This window comes from Prionailurus bengalensis, chromosome D4 (assembly GCF_016509475.1).
Source record: "Prionailurus bengalensis isolate Pbe53 chromosome D4, Fcat_Pben_1.1_paternal_pri, whole genome shotgun sequence".
In the NCBI taxonomy this organism is placed as follows: domain Eukaryota; kingdom Metazoa; phylum Chordata; class Mammalia; order Carnivora; family Felidae; genus Prionailurus; species Prionailurus bengalensis.
This window is the reverse complement of record NC_057359.1, coordinates 57,829,615-57,845,214: the sequence shown is the minus strand read 5'-3', so window position 1 is coordinate 57,845,214 and position 15,600 is coordinate 57,829,615. Positions and strand designations below refer to the sequence as shown.

At 37.1% G+C, this 15,600-nt stretch overlaps 1 protein-coding gene across 1 annotated transcript in view; it reads right to left on the bottom strand.

The window, feature by feature from the left end:
* The window catches only part of RECK (reversion inducing cysteine rich protein with kazal motifs), an 87,863-nt gene that overhangs the window by 69,028 nt on the left and 3,235 nt on the right, over nucleotides 1-15,600 (bottom strand). The window contains exons 2-4 of the mRNA XM_043567335.1: nucleotides 6,264-6,322; nucleotides 3,142-3,216; nucleotides 2,188-2,224 (exon numbers count right to left, since the gene is read on the bottom strand). Coding sequence (XP_043423270.1) covers nucleotides 2,188-2,224; nucleotides 3,142-3,216; nucleotides 6,264-6,322 — 171 coding nt within the window. The remainder of the gene's footprint in view (nucleotides 1-2,187; nucleotides 2,225-3,141; nucleotides 3,217-6,263; nucleotides 6,323-15,600) is intronic.

Here is a 15,600-nt window from a genome sequence, read left to right as displayed (position 1 = left end):
TCTCTACAGGACACACAGGTTAAGGAAAATAAGGAGAGTGAATCAGAGGCAAAGACTGAATCAGAGGCAAAGATTCCAATTTAACTTAACATGCAAACAAACAAAAAGGGCATAAGGATTATTGTACTCAAAATATTAAGTAACTAGAATGGTGTAAAACCTATGATGCTGTTTAGAAATTGATACTTATTGAACAGAAAAATACATCTTCTGTGGGTAAGAATGGACTTTGGTGGATACACTTAATTATGGGGCAAAATGACTACTCTGTTGCAGTTTATACTCAGCAGCTGTTCTCCAACCAAATTACTGTGATATCGAAAGGTGATGCAATTATAAAAAGTGTTCTAATGAATTTTTTACATCCACTTTTGCAAGTATAAATGTCAACGAATGACTCCTAGGATAAAATTAGGAGACACAAGTAGTAATTATGAAAAGAGAAAAGACATATGCTCATAGCATGTGGCAAATTTCACCTTATCTATTTTCAGAAATATTTTACACTGCTTCCATGTAATACATATGTCTGCAAATTCACATCTAAGTTATATTATTATTTAATATAATAATATATTAAATTGAAGGTATAAAGAATTCAATGCAATAGCTAACATAGTTGTCCAAATGAAATTAGGACTTAACACAACAAATAGAAACATTCTGCTAAAAAACAAAAGTAAACAAATGGCCTGCAGATGGACAAAGCTCTGAAAATTATAAACCACCCCAATTTTTAAAATTGGCTAGAAATACTGAGTATCGTAAGCTTCTGTATCCCTACATGTTTTAATGGTACAAAGGGCAAGAGACTTGCATCTAGCCCCATTGCTTAGTACAGTTTCCTCTAAATCTCTGGTGCTTACTTTCAGAATCACTCACATTTTCATTATTTTGAATGGAACCAACGTAGGTCATAAATTCTGTGAACTTTTATACCCTACTGCAGTATATTGCTGCTTCCATACACCTGGTAGCCTCTTAGAAACTATTAAATTGTCCAATAAGCATTTATAATATTATGTACAAAGGACTCATTAGGTATTGTATGGGCTATGAAATAGATAAAATATATGATTTATCCAATTATGGAGATTACATATGGAGGTATACTATCTTAGATATATATTATATACAAATAATTCCAGAACATTAGGTAGAGGGATAATTGAGAGAACAAGCAAGGATATGGCCAATTCCAAGAAGGCAAATAGTCCAACTTGTTTGAAATACAAACTTCAAACAGTGTGAAAGCCTTTAGAGTTCAGAGGTACATAAAATACACTTCCTTTTTTCCTTTTAAGGCACTGGCTTTAACCAGAACTGGAAGACTGTGAATGCCAGGCTAGGGAGTCTGAGCTTTATTTTGATGGAAGTGGATATCCCCGGAGAGATTTTCTTCTTTTTGAAGGAGCCGGGGAGGACAGCTATGATATGTTGAAATACCAGCTACAAGGTTGTTACAACAGTCTACCCCAAGAGCATAACAATAATGGTAGGAGTAGAAAGGACAGATGCAAGATTTTCCCAGGGGAGAGTCAATAGAGCTAAAAAGAAAAAGCAATCAAAGGTAACTTGAGGGATTCCAGTCTAGTGTCATTCACAAGACAGGCCGTTATGAGTCTGGTTTTAGGTTTGCACTTCAGTTGTCACCAGGATGCAGAGATCCAGGTAGACATGTCTAGAAGTCGTGAGCTATAACTTGGATTTGAAGGTTGTCTTCCCAGGGCTGATTAGTTAACAGTTCTGGGAAGGAAAGCAATTATCAGGGTAAGTGTGGACGGAAAAGGGAAGGAATGACCCAAGTCCTTATGGGGGGAGAGGGGAGGTAAGAGAGGATAAGGTCATGAGGCCAAGGTGGAGTCATAAGGAGGTAATAGTCAACAGTGCTGCAAGGCAGTCAAAGGTGATAAGTACTGAGAAAAGGCCATAAGATTTAGGTACCATGAGATCCCGGTGAACTTGCAAAGACCAGTTTCACTAGAATGGTAGAAGTAGAGACAAGAGCACAATTAATTACTGAGTGAATGAGAATAAATTATACATTTGAAAATTTGGGTGCCTACCAAAAAGAGAAGATAGGAACTCAAGGGGATACATTAGGTTACAGGACTAAGACACAGATTTTACAATCACAAAATAAGTTTTTAAAGATAAAATGCCAAATGTTATTTAGCTATTGCTTACCTGGCAAAGATGAATTCATACAACTCCAAATTTCAACCTAAAATTGCAATCACCAAAAGGCTTTTTATATAACCAGTTCCTAAATATGACAATTCATACAGAAATTATGTACAGCTAATTTGATTATGTTTGTCTCTATTTAATCAATGTTCTAAGACTACATGAGTATCAAGCAGCTATTCAGGGGGAAAAAATAAAACTGAGATGCAAAAATATTGCTTGCTCTTTTCCCATCTTCCCATCTAAGAGCACTAATGAGGAGTCTGGGTTCTCAGGATGCTTACTGGAATCACTGTTTCTAAGCAAAAGACAAAGTGTCTGTAGAGCGAGTAAAGGCAAATGTGTCAGTCAGAATTGTTTGATCAACATTTCCCGCCTCACATAATGCAAGCTACCGTATCTAAAAAGGCTGTCTCATGTAAGCTCAGACTTCCTGAGCCTAGCCCATGAATATCCCGAACACTGAGAATGGCCCCAGCACTGGAGACATGTTAAGTTACATGATTCAGACAGGCAAACCAATATATCTATAGTACACCAAAAAATGGGAAGATAGGAATAATGAGAAATCACACATTTCCCCTTACCCCAAATTTAACTTTTGAAAATCAAAATAAATATAAGATTTAGTTACTATGGTTTTCATAAAATTGTCAAAATAATGAGTAAAATTCCAAATTCCAGATAAACTTTATAATGAAATTTAAAGACTGCAATACATGTACATTTAATATTATTTTTATACCTACATTATAGGATAAATGATAAAAGATGAAAGATAATATCTACCGAGCAATCTGTGTGATGATCTTTTAAAAGTACCTTGCTAAATCGAACATTTTAATCTGATCACAACCTCAAACCATTTTGAAAAATTTCCTGAATCAAGGAGTTAACTCATTAGATGGCTTCATTTAGACAAAAGCTTCCATAGTTAAGTTAAACAAGACCTACCATTGTTTCAGGGCAATAATCTGGGGCTCGCTGTAACAGATGCTTTAGTCGGGATTCACTTTTTGAGGAGAATATCTATTTGACAAAACAAAACAAAACAAAAGGTTTTTGTGGCATTTTTTTTGGTAAGAAATAAGAATGGGCAAAATTTATTGTCCTCTATACTTATCAGTTGTCTAGAATATTTTCCAACTTCCTTTTATAAATGGAAAACCTTTTGAAAGATCTAAATTAAGCTGAGCTAACATCTCTTAAAAGGTTGGTTAGTTTGGCAAATAATCAAGAAAGTCCATATATGCAAGTCTAGACCCTTTTCTAATGACCAAAAATGGAGAAAACCGGGCTACCAAATCTGTTGGAGAACAAAGGAGAAAAAGAAAGAAGAAAACAGAAAAGAAAAAAAAAGTTCATTCTAAACTGTTCTATAAACTGCTTTTAGTTAACTGATGACAATGTAAAACAGATTATGTCATATCCTTGATATTAGTGACGAACAAATTTGTTAATAGCATTATGGCACAAACTTCCATAAAATGGCATTAAATAGAGACAAAGTCATGGTGGGGGGGTAGGGGCTTTTATTTTACTTTTTCATTTTTATTTATTTTTTTAATTTACATCCAAGTTAGTTATCATATAGTGCAGCAGTGATTTCAGGAGGCACAAAGTCATTTTTAATAAAGATGCTGAGGAGCTGACAAGTTTGTTCACCAGGCTAACTGGCTCTCTTCCAAAACAGAACTTTAATTAATGTGATTACAACTTGATGTCTCAGTAAATTATAAACCATTACATGTATCAGACAGAACTTCATGGTTACCTGCAAATAGTCAAGACTGTGAAATCCATGAATGCTAAGGACAATGAAAAAGGATTTACCTCCAGTTAGTTTTAATAGCCATTTTTCTCCCAAACTATCAACTATAATTAATAAGTGACAAGAGCTAAAATATCACCATTTTGCAACCCCTACTGAATTAATGCATTTAGGCAATTATCAAGAATGGCTGTAATGTAGGGGCGCCTGGGTGGCGCAGTCGGTTAAGCGTCCGACTTCAGCCAGGTCACGATCTCGCGGTCCGTGAGTTCGAGCCCCGCGTCAGGCTCTGGGCTGATGGCTCAGAACCTGGAGCCTGTTTCTGATTCTGTGTCTCCCTCTCTCTCTGCCCCACCCCCGTTCGTGCTCTGTCTCTCTCTGTCCCAAAAAAAAACAAATGTTGAAAAAAAAAAATTTAAAAAAAAAAAAAAAAAAAAAAAAAAGAATGGCTGTAATGTTAATTACAAAAAGAGACAACCAGACACAAACATTATAAGTAAGATCTGCTGAACAAACAAAACAAAACAAAAACCTAACCTGAATCTTATCAAGCCTCTGGACTTGTCTCATTAGGTAACTGCTAGCCATGTGTGACCATCTAAATTCAAACTCAAATCAGTTAAAATCAAATAAAATTTAAACTCAGTTCCTCAAACTTCTCTCTCTTCAATCTCTCTTTTTTTTTAAGTTTATTTATTTATTTTGAGAGACAGAGAGAGTAAGTGCAAACAAGTGGGGTAGGGCAGAGAGAGAGGGAGGGAGAGACAGAATCTCAAGCAGGCCCCACACTGTCAGTGAGGAGCCTGACTCAGAGCTAGAACCCACGATGAGATCATGATCTGAGCCCAAACCAAAAGTGATGCTTAACTGGCTGAGCCACCTAGGCACACCTTTCCTCAACTTCTTTAAACACATTTCAAATGTTTACCTGGCACATATAGCTGTGGCTACTATATTGGATCACACAGATACAGAATATTTTCATCACTGCAGAAAGCTCTCTGGATAGCCCTGCTTTAAATCTACCTACCACTTACTACGACATACAGAGGAAAGAGGAACACATTAAATGATATCATGGGTTACAAACAGCATAATTCAGATTGTGAGAAACTCTACAGGATAAATGATCAGATTTATTCATTAAATAAGCAAAGTTAGGAAAGCAGTGTTTCCAAAAGCAGCAGAACTATTTTAAAAGCTCCCTTATGGTGACACTATCTAGGGACCATTTCTGCTTTTAAAAGCTACTGTTCTGGCAGTAAATTTGCAGAAAACTTAATTTGCTATATTGTTTTGACATGAAGTCTCTAGCAGTTACCTAGATGAGCTGAGTCACTGTCTTGTTTTATAATTAGAGAGTATCTTGCAAAATCTTTCTAAATTCACAATATTGTTTGAGAGAAGTTTTAATCCCAGTTAGGTAGCTCTCTAAATTTTAGGCAGTGACAAAATCTACATTATTGAAAACTCTTTAAAAGGCAATTGAGGCCATTCATTCTCAAGTGCCAAGGCCAGCACTACACAACCAAGGGGATGAAAGAAAGGCAGACTTTATGACCAGGTATTGTCTCAGTGGAATTTTACTTAAAAGGTTCAACCAGAAAAATTCAAATTCACAGTAAAGTTTGAAGAGCAGTACAACACCCACATAGTCTTCATGTAAATTACTCATTATTAATATTTTGCAACATTTGCTTTAACTCTCTCTACATACACAGATATTATTGCTATTTTGGAACATTTTATAATTCATTACAGACATGATCATTTATTCCTAAATCCCAGCATGTTATCTCCCAAGAGCAAGGACACTGTCCTATGTCACTGCAATACAATCACCAAATTTAGGATCACAGCATTGATACATTATTACTAGAGCCCATATTCAAATTTCACCAATTTATCCCAATAACGTTATTGATAGCATTTTTTTTAAAATTCCAGGATCACATATTGCATTTAGTGTCATATCTCTGTAGTTCCCTTTAATCTTGAAGTTTCTTAACACTGATAACTTTCAAGACTTCAGGCTGTTGTTTTGAGGAATATCCCTCAATCTTGGTTTGCCCTATTGTTTCCTCAATGATTCAGGTTATGCATTTTTGGCAGGAATCCTACTAAAGATGCTGTGCTCCTTTTCAGTGCATCATGTCAGCAGACACACATTAATTTGTTCCATTACTGGTGATGTGAACTGTGATCACTTGGTTAAGGTGCTGTCCAACAGATTTCTCCGAAACAATTATACTTCACATAAACAGTTACATAACCAATAGCCTTAACAATTATTACATAAGCTTACCTGTTCACATACGTCATGGCACATTTGGTTATCCTTTGAATGATTACAACACAGTGCACCTAGGAGAAAAAATAAACACCAGATGTTGCCCACTGTTAATTTAAAACGATGATTAAACTAAATCAGATGGCTACACAAAACACTTATTCAACAGATTATTATTCATTTTAACTCAACAAACTTTTACCACATACCTATCACAAGCCAAGGCCAGTGCTGGGTTTGAGGACATGGTCCCTGCCCTAAAGAAACTTGCAGGCTAACAGGGGAGATGGTCATACATACTTTCTGTGTGCCAGAATTTTACTAAATTTGCTTTATGCATTACACCTCATTTAATCCTTATAATTACTCTATAGGCTAGATTCTATTATTGTGCCTATAATGTAAGACTAAGCGATAAAAAGGAAGTGAATTTTGTTTTGGACATGTTAAATATAAGGTTCCTATCGGACACCCAGATGGAAATTCCAGTAAAATCAGAAAATTCAAGCCTGGATTGCAGGTAAAGTCAAGCCTAAAGATCCAATTTGGAAGTCATCAGTATAAAGGAGGTATAGTACATGGAAACGAGTGACATTGTCTAGGGAGAGTTCTAGTGAGAAGTGACCACAGCACCAAATTCAAAAAACACAAAATCTGAGACATGGGAAGGAACAAGGAAAGAGACAGAGATGCAACAGTCAGAGGGGTAGGTCAGCCTCGAGAGAGTAGCATTAAGAAGAGGGAGTAGTGTCATGCACCCAAACATACAAGTTAGATTGAAGAATCAAAAACGGAAATGGCCACTTAGTAATCCTCAAAAGGTATTCTGTGGAGAAGAAGTGAATGATACTAAGGAGTAAACCAGAGGTGTGGAAGTATAAACAACAAATAAAGGCTCTCAAGAAGTCTGGCAGAAATGGGAGGGAAAAAGAGAGTAGCAGTTACAGGAGGAAGCAGGATCAAGTTAAGAAAATCCTCCCTCCCCCTTTTTAGTTGGCCTTGGTCCCTGATTCCTTGGAGAAAGACTCTAAATCCTGGGAATTTCTAGAGTAATAGCTGTATCTTTGTTATGCTAGTGAGGTGGACTCCCCCCTCAGATAGCTTCAGGATGGGGACTGGCCTAGCCAGAAACACTAGCCTCATGTTTAGAAGGCTGGGGCTTTGAGCCACAGGACATCAGCCCAACCTCCAGCAGGAGAGGGAAATGGACATCAAGTTCAACCATATGGCCAATAATCCAATCAACCATGTCTATCTATATGATGGAATTCTAATGAATACTAGATTTCAAAGCTCAGGGGACCTTTTCTAGTTGGTGAAGATGCTAGTGTGCCAAGAGGGTGATTCTATGAGGAGAAGGCGCAGAAGCTCTGCATTTCCTCCCAGACCTCATCCTGTGTATGTCTCTTCATTTGGTTGGTCTTCCTGATTTGTATCCTTGATAATAAAACTGTGATCATAACTATCACGCTTCCCTGAGCTCTATGCATCATTCTAGTGAATTACTGATTCTGGGGTGGTTGTGGGAAGCCCGGATTTATAGCCAGTTGTTCAGAAGTGTGGGTGGCCTGGGGACTCCTAAGGGCAGCTCGTATCTGGGCTAAGTGTTGTGTTGTTCAGCATCATGCTCTTTAACCTGTAGAGTCTGTTCTAACTCTGGGTGGTTAGTGTCAGAACTGAACTGTCATACACACAGTTGTGGATGAAATAGGAGATTCGAGAAATGAGGTGATTGCCAGAAAGGGATGTGGGTTAAAGAAAAGGCACTGAGTTTGGGGCTAGGGATACAACAGTGAATAAATGTTATGTTCTCTGACTTTATCCGGTCTGATGGTAGAACAAAGTCTAGACAAGAGGGTAGGATATAAGGTCACTCACTAATAAATTAAGAGGAAAGCTGACAGCCTCCATTTTTTTTTTTTAGTGAAACACAGATTAGGTTTGAAAACAAAAAGGGTTGAGATGAGGTTGGGGGCTTGAGGTGAAATTGTAGAAGTGTGGAACAGTCACTTCAGAGAATAGAGAAAGGCAACTATAAATAGGTCCCTCAAACTTGTATTCTACTCATGACTTTTAATATCTATCCCTCAGGAGAAAGATTTCATGTTCAAATAAACTGGGAAATAAGGACTAAAAAAAGTTACAGAGAATTCCTTACTGCAGGACCAAAGCCTTTAATATGTTTATATATTATTAATCTCCCAAAAAGGGATCCAAGTAGACAGACTTCTCAGAGCACAGAACATTTTTTTCATGCCACTTCCTAAATTTCAGAATACCAATTGGAGAAACATGAAATTAGAGAAAAGGAGAAATGTTGCCAAGCAGCATTACAAGCCTAAGGAAATGCATAAATTGGCTATAAAGATAATCAGCAGGGACATGTTATTATTCTAGAGTGGACCTGACTGGAAAAAAGATACAGCTAGCTGGATTGATCAGGCGCTGTCAAAAGAGACAAGAAGATGAAAATACTTCAGACAGCTGGATCTGATACAATAGTTTAAAACACAAATTTGCAACATAATCTCTTCAAATGCAATCTATACAATTTCATTACACAAAGTAGATGAAAGAAGAGCTTTTTTAGTGAAGGTAGGATTTGTATGGGGGGGAAGGAAAGAATAAATAGATGAATAAAATAAGTCCTCTTTAGATCTTACAAGGAAAGCCTTCTACATTCAAAACTGGAAATTGTTCTCTATAAAACAGTGTCAGAGTATATGACACTACTGGCATATTTTACTATAGTTTTGTTCCATAGAAGACGATTGTGGGGCTGGCTTTCCAATATTATTTCTATGAAAAAAAAAAAGTGGCTTCAAGTTCTAAACGCTTGACTTACAAATTCTGAAGAATATAAAAATGTCACTAAATCAGAAGAAGAAAAAGTCCCTTGTTTGTAAAGCTATAGTTACTTTCTTAGAAACTTTAATTCGAGGGGAGAGGGGGGCAATCACTCATGAGGCTTTCTCAAAACACCCTTTCTTCCCTGCCATGCCATGCTAAGCTTCCCCCCACCCCCAACTTCTAAGATTTAGTTATGTCCCCAGCCTCATTACTCATTAGAATGGGGAGGGCAGGTAGGAAAAAGAAAAACAAAACACAAAAAAGGCTCTCCTGTGTGATAATGATGTACTCTTTTGAAGTCCTGTAGAAATTGCCACTTTCTACTAGCCTCTAACACAAAGGTCATTTGAGGGCAAAAAATCCAGCTGATCGTGAGCAAAGATAACTCAGGATAACATATGGTCCCAATAAGCACAAGCTTAGCAAAAAGTAAACAATCAGGCAGACAAGAGTCTGATTTGGGCCTGGGGATTTTTGAAAAACAGTTTCTTGGAGCAAAGGTCTATTTCAGAACAGAAACAAAATGTGTTATAATTAAAAGTCCAATAACAATGGAAAGTTTTATTAAAAACATAAATATAAAAGCCTATTTTTTTCCTATTTAATAGTTAAGGTCAAATTTACAATGTAGTGACCCCCAAAGTTAAATTTTTAAAATAATTCTTTTTTTTTCACTAAGAAACTCCAAGCTTTGGAAAATAAAAAGAACAATGATCTATAGTCCCACTGTCTTGCCAGAACCTATGTTGACATTTTGACATATTTCTTTCTAGTCTTTTCAAAAGCCTTCTGATAATTCTGACAATATGGGATTACAGAGGGCAGCCCAAAGTCTTCTGGTAATAACTCCCTTCCCCCTCCCAATGGAGCATTCCTCTGTAATAGTGCATTTCCTCCCTTGAGAGGGCTGCCACCCTCCATGAACAGGCTCAGGGGACCTAAACTCCATCACATTTTCCGTACCCTCTTCTTAACCTTAGCCATTATTACATTGGCGCACATTTTCCTTCCTTTGAAACTTGTTAGAATCTTTAACACTGCATATTTTTCAAGAAATAAATGTCTTCAAATAGACATCAATTCATATGCCTTCATTAAGAATAGGAAGAAGGGATTCAAATGCAATTAACGTGGTAATTAAAGGTCTTTGTCTTTTTTAGAGCTATTAAAATGGGTTAATTGGGTCATTTAACAATTAGAATCCAAAAAAACTCTCCAAAGCCTTATGTTTTTATATGGCAATGGATTCTAAAAATACTTTGTATTTATAATTTGTTTTTAAACTAATTTCTTATTCTTCAAGAAAAATAGTTTAAAACCTGCTTATTTGCATGAAATGGAATGGAACAGATAAAGGTAAATTAGTTCAAAATAAAATTTGATATTCACATTATGAAAATACAAAGCTCAGGTGTTATCCTCATTAACGACACATAAGGACAAGTGTCATATTTTGCACTCTTATTCCAAGAGTCTGTAATTATAAAATTAATAAAACAAAAACCCAAACAGATTGCTAAAAGACATATATATTGGCTTTAAGGAGGTACAATCTAGAAACATCCAAGCAGAATTACCTAATAATTAGAAACATCAAGGTTTGGCTAATAGTTTGGGTCACATGTGTACTAAAGATAGGCAAGTAAGCAGGAAGCACATGCTCCAGCCACAAGGGAAAAATGCAACTTCTAAGACCAACCAGCACTTAAAACAACAAATACACACCCTAATCTAAAACTAAAATATTCATAGAATTATAGGATTTTTGAAGTTAAAAGGAATTTTGCCACAAAAACCTCCTAAAAGCTATAATTCAATTTAGTTAATTAAAAGCTATTCTTGTTTTCTTTTCTAAAGAAAATAAAGATTCCTCCTAATTAATGTCTTCCTAAAGAATTACTAAAACAGAATATATATATATATATATATATATATATCCCACACTGTTGAGAAAAAAACTAAATCTGAGCTGATACTAGAAAAGGTCATTCTAAATAAAAAAGACATGTTAACAAAAAACTGATCTTGGGGCGCCTGGGTGGCTGAGTTGTTTGAGCAACCAACTTTTGATTTAGGCTCAGGTCATGATCTCATGGTTGGGTTGGTGGGACAGAGCCCCGCCTTGGGCTCAGTGCTGACAGCCTGAAGCCTGCTTGGGATTCTCTCTCTGCCCCTCCCCTGCTCGCACTCACTCGCCTGCATGTGCACTCTTTCACTCTCTCTCTCTCAAAATAAATAAATAAACATTTAAAGCAATAAATAAATAAAACATTTAAAAGCTGATCTTACTTTCTTTTTTAACATTTTTTTAAAAAATTTGAGACAGAGAGAGTGCATATGTGCGTAAGCTGGGGCATGGGGCAGAGGGAGAGAGAATCTCAAGTAGGCTCCAAGCTCAGGTCAGAGCCTGATGTAAGGCTCATTCTTACAACCCTGGAATCTTGACCTGAGCAGAAATCGAGTTGGACACTCCACCGACTGAGCCACCCAGGTGCCTCTGATCTTACTTTTAATCATATTTTTATTTTCAAAACAGCCTGGAAATTGACACTTTTAAAGCATTTAAATGACAACTACATCTTCAACTTAGAAGTACATTCTTGCAATCATTATACTTATTCCTTTAAAGATATGTGTACGTTTGGGTTTATATACAAAATATATTATCACCTAAGGAAGAGCCAAACAGTAAAGTGATTACCCATATACACACTATCTGCATTCAACATTGCTAACATTTTGTCATACTGCTTTATTTATCTAGAAAGATATATGTATTTTTTTCTGAATTATTGGCAAGTTACAGATATCCTTCTCCATTGCCTGCCAAACAGCCAATTATATTCATTTAAATTTTTAAAATAATTCTTTTTTTTTTCACTAAGAAACTCCAAGCTTTGAAAAGTAAAAAGAACAATGATCTATAGTCCCACTGTCTTGCCAGAACCTATGTTGACATTTTGACATGTTTCTTTCTAGTCTTTTCAAAAACCTTCTGATAATTCTGACAATATGGGATTACAGAGGGCAGCCCAAAGTCTTCTGGTAATAACTCCCTTCCCCCTCCCAATTACCAATATGACTGCCACATAGACCTTTCATAATGTCACTCTTCTAATAAAGGGCCCACAATGGCCTCTTGCGATTCCAATTCTAAACTTTGCAAATCTTCCTTTAACCTTCCCTTCCCTGACCTTCTATTATTTTTCAACAAGGAAAGCCTATAGTTACCTTGAACACTGCCTTCTGACTGAAATGCTTAGTGCCCTTTCCCTGCTGACCTAAATCCCAAATACTTTCAACTTTTAAATCCTACCTCAACTCTTAGTACCAATAACTCCAAGCTCTGTTTGATTTTTTGGCCCTGAGGGGCGCCTGGGTGGCGCAGTCGGTTAAGCGTCCGACTTCAGCCAGGTCACGATCTTGCGGTCCGTGAGTTCGAGCCCCTCATCGGGCTCTGGGCTGATGGCTCAGAGCCTGGAGCCTGTTTCCGATTCTGTGTCTCCCTCTCTCTCTGCCCTTCCCCCGTTCATGCTCTGTCTCTCTCTGTCCCAAAAATAAATAAACGTTGATTTTTTGGCCCTGATATTCTAGTCAGAACTGGCAACCTTAACATTTCAATCTTCTCTAACCATATCATGTGTGTACTTATGGTATCCCCAGTTTGACTGTAAACTTCTTGTATCCATTTAGCATAATGTTCAGCTCAAAAAATGTTATTCATTGGTTAATAAGTAACAATTTCCTAGTTATACAAAGGCTTTTACCAGCAAAAGGTACAAAAAGTTTTATTTCTCCCACCATAACACTTTAGTACCACATTTCATATGGTGACTAACCCATAATTTAGCAATATCATAAGAGGTTTTGGCCTAGAACAAAAGATAAATTGGACAATCACATACGCAGGCACAGAAGTATGCTGCCAGCTGGGGATGGGCCCTGCAGCCATAGGTTAAGAAGAGTTGGGGCAGGGGAAGCTGAAATTTTATGGTAGTACAGAAACGATGAGTAAAAAGAAGCTGGTTGGTGGAGAGTGAGTGGGAAATGCAAGAGATGCACCGAGAAGCTATGAAAGGTAGAGAGAGACTGTCCCTAACAGCAGTCTTAGCTCCTGGCAGCTTTCCAGTTCCCACAGCATCCCTCAGGGCTGCTCTGCTGAATTTCCTACCTTTGGATTTCCATGTGTCTCCCTGTTAGATGCTACACAACTAGCCCCCAATCCTGAGCTACCTTGGTTTCTGTTCCCTTAGGGGGTCAAAAAACCCTTAACCTAGACATTCATCATTATGAAACAACTAAAGCAAATGACTCTCCTTAAGGTCCTCCTCACGGATGCTAATAGCCAGTATTCTTGGATAACTCCTTTGCTCATTCTATGCTCCAGGCCTCCCATCTATAAAACAAAGAACCTAAAAGTATAAAGTCTGGCTCCCAGTGGTATATTCCATAATGAGAAAGTTTCTCTTAATACTATACTTTTCTTGATGTCTTCATGTTATCTGTGTGCTTTACAGCACCCATCACATTATGTGCTATATACTTGACTAAATCGCATTTTTCCTCAGAAATACTCTCCAGATTTAGAATATAAACTGATACATACTACTATAATCACATAATGTTAGCAATGTAGATATACATATATTGGTGATATTTAAATGTCTGAATTTCCTACTAAACGATAAACCCCATGAAAGCAGAGACTATGTCGGTTTTGCATATCACTTTGTATCTGGTGCCTATCACGGTGTCTGGCACTATTAACAGCTTAACAAATATTTGCTTAATGGATTACTGACAGGTATGAAATTTAGCTTAATGAGCAATAGACCTAGGGCAGTTATTCCTAATATCTATCTTATATACAAAAACAGAACTTTTGATGCTCTTGGCTCACCTGCCAACTCTCCTCTAATCTGCTCCTACCCATCTTCCCAACTTCAGTAAATGGCATCATGTTTTACAAAATTGCTCAAGGTAAAAAATCTACAAATAATCTTTAATTTTTCTTTCCCTCACTTCCCACATCCAATCCATCAGCAATATATCTTGAACTTCTCCTCTTCTATCCCCACCATCACTTCACTCTAAGTCACCATTATCTCCTGCTTCAACTACTACAGAAGTCTTCTAGTTAACCTGCTTTTACTCCTACCCTACCATAATCGCATTTTTTTTCATTCAGCAGCTAGAGTGATCTAAAATATAAATCAAAGCTTATATCTCTTACATAATAGTCTACCAGTTTCTTTCTGCACAATAAAATAATGCACAATAATCCTTATGTGGCTTTTTGCAAGGCTCAGCATCGTTAGCTCTAGCCTACTCTCCTGTGCCCTATGCTGCAACCAAACAGTTCCTTCTTGCCTTAGGGCCTCTGCACTTCCTGGTCTCTATCTCTGTCTTTCTTAAGACCTTTAGTCTTCAGATTTTGCTGCTCAACTTTACCTTTTCAAAGAGGCCTCTCTTCTCATCACTATGTAAAGAACTCCCCCCTCTACTCACACAATTCTGTTATTAGCTGGTTTCCTTCATAGCATACTTATCACTATCAAAAATCATCTTATTTATCTGTTGATTGTCTTATCTCTCCTCTGGTAGAATGGAAACTCCTTGAGAGCAGCAAACCTGTATCTAGAACAGCACCTGACATGTAGCAAACAGTCAATAAGTATTTTTCAAATGGACAAACTTGTGCAGTATGCTTTGTTCTTTTAAAAACTACATTTCAAGTATGTAATAACCACCTCCTTGACATTGTCCCACTTTTTGTCTAGAAGAGGCACACTTTTGGTGAAAAGTATGATTATTGAAACTGCTTAAATCTAGGGATATGAGACAGGAACTTTTTTCAGCACACCAGAATAAACTGTATCTGGTCTATCACCAATCCTAGCTCTTTCCACAATGTGGGCCAAGATATGTTTTTGTGAAGAGAATCTGTTTTTTATTACTTTCCTCTAGATAGTGTTTGCTTTTTTCTAACTTAAAATTCATTACATTCTTTTTCAGGATTCTAGGCTATTACATAATTCCTTAAATGTCAACTTACTGAAATTTAGCCCTTAATGTTACATCTTTCCTTCTTTCATACTATTACAAAACATCTTAAATAGAAACAGAGCTACTATTAGGTGCCATGACACACAGAGCCTGAGATCTGAGCATAGGGTCCCATCCCATCCTTCAAAGAGAACATTAGAAATGGGCAGGGGTAGGGGGGCAGCGTGTGGGGCTGAGATTGGAAAGTACACTGGGATAGGAAGAGTGGCACTACTCCAATGTAGAGGTGTGGCCAAACTTCACAAGACAAAATAATCACTGAGTAAGTAATATCATTTCTTCACCTCCACCCCCAGGAATAGCAATAAATATCTCTAAGAACAAATAAGACTTGTAAAGCCTTATACCAGAGGATACACGAGTACCCAGTCTTGGAGAGGAAAAAGAAGACTGATCAGGAATAAAAGCCAGGCAGGCCTTCAGTGAAATACAATTT